Here is a 1,198-nt window from a genome sequence, read left to right as displayed (position 1 = left end):
GCAGCGGGGCAGGCAGCGGGCACGGGGCAGGCTCCGATCTTGCCACCCCACGTAGTCCCCTCACCTTGTAGCGCTGCCCCTCCGACAGGTCCCGTAAGCCCTGCAGCTCCACGAACACCTCGTAGTGCGGGGCGCAGATCCCCGAAGAGGCGCCTGCAGCAGCACCACGGGCGTGTTAAAGGCACCTGCAGCCCCCCAGCCCCACTGGGCATAAGGAGGGTTGGCGGAGCCCCGGGCAGCCCTGGCCATGCTGTCGGGGGAGGTCGGGCAGCTCCTGGGGGCACTCACCCAGCAGGTCACTCTCCACGCAGACATAGTCGAGCAGACGAGCGCCCGGCCACATGCCCACGGCGCGGCACAGGCTCCGACAGAACCGATCCTCAGGAATGCTCTCGCCCCTCACGCTCAGTGTCTGGCTTTCCCTGCAGGGGGTCGGGTTAGGTACTTAGGGGTGCCTCTGGCACCGTCCCACACGGACCCTGCCCAACACAGAACCCCCCTAGGTGAGGGTCGGGGGCTGGGGTGTCCTCACCTACGCACAGGCTCTACCAAGGGACACTGCTTGTGGAAACCAGTGACCCTCAGCACCTCCCCGGCAGGGCACCTGCGCGTGCAGAGGGACCGTGATGGGGGAAGAGAACAGGCACATGGGGCTGGGGTAGGCACCCCTTCCTCGGACCACCCCAGCAGGGAGGAGGCACCTGTACTCTCCTGACCGGGCTGTCAGGACCAGCTGGTACTCGCGTCCCTCCCAGAGCTCGCCCAGCAGCACCGTCTGTGGCTCCACCTCGGCCGGGCAGGGCAGGAACTCATAGAAAGCCCAGTCAGGACAGAGCAGGAATCGGGGCACTGGCTCCTCCGGCCACAGGTTCACACCCAGCAGGGCTGGGCAGAGGACACCATGGGTCAGTGTGAGCCCCCCCGGGCCCCTCCTGCCCCTGCCCACAGGGCCTTAGCCCCTACAAGAGGGACCTTGTCAGCTATAGTGGGGAAGAGCCACTTGTGGAGAGCAGGCAGGTTTCCCCAGGGAGGGCCATGGCACAGAGATGCACCCACATGCAGCGGGCGAGGGGTGGTGTTGCCATAAGCGGGCACAGGGACAGGCACACGCAGGGTCACTCACCTCCCGCTGCCCGGTAGAAGGGGCAGTAGACAGGCAGCCCCGCGCAGTCGGTCTGGCGCAGGACACGGCAGAACT

The 1,198-nt window shown here is 67.0% G+C and overlaps 1 protein-coding gene across 1 annotated transcript in view; it reads right to left on the bottom strand.

Annotated features, from left to right (window-relative positions):
- The window catches only part of LOC104385702 (signal transducer and activator of transcription 5B-like), an 8,715-nt gene that overhangs the window by 288 nt on the left and 7,229 nt on the right, over positions 1–1,198 (bottom strand). Inside the window, exons 19-23 of the mRNA XM_009994192.1 lie at positions 1,124–1,196; positions 717–885; positions 533–604; positions 289–422; positions 65–153 (exon numbers count right to left, since the gene is read on the bottom strand). Of these exons, the coding sequence (XP_009992494.1) occupies positions 65–153; positions 289–422; positions 533–604; positions 717–885; positions 1,124–1,196 (537 nt within the window). The remainder of the gene's footprint in view (positions 1–64; positions 154–288; positions 423–532; positions 605–716; positions 886–1,123; positions 1,197–1,198) is intronic.

This window comes from Chaetura pelagica, unplaced genomic scaffold (assembly GCF_000747805.2).
Source record: "Chaetura pelagica isolate M959 unplaced genomic scaffold, ChaPel_1.0 scaffold963, whole genome shotgun sequence".
NCBI classification, from domain to species: domain Eukaryota; kingdom Metazoa; phylum Chordata; class Aves; order Apodiformes; family Apodidae; genus Chaetura; species Chaetura pelagica.
This window is presented reverse-complemented; position numbering and strand designations above follow the sequence as displayed.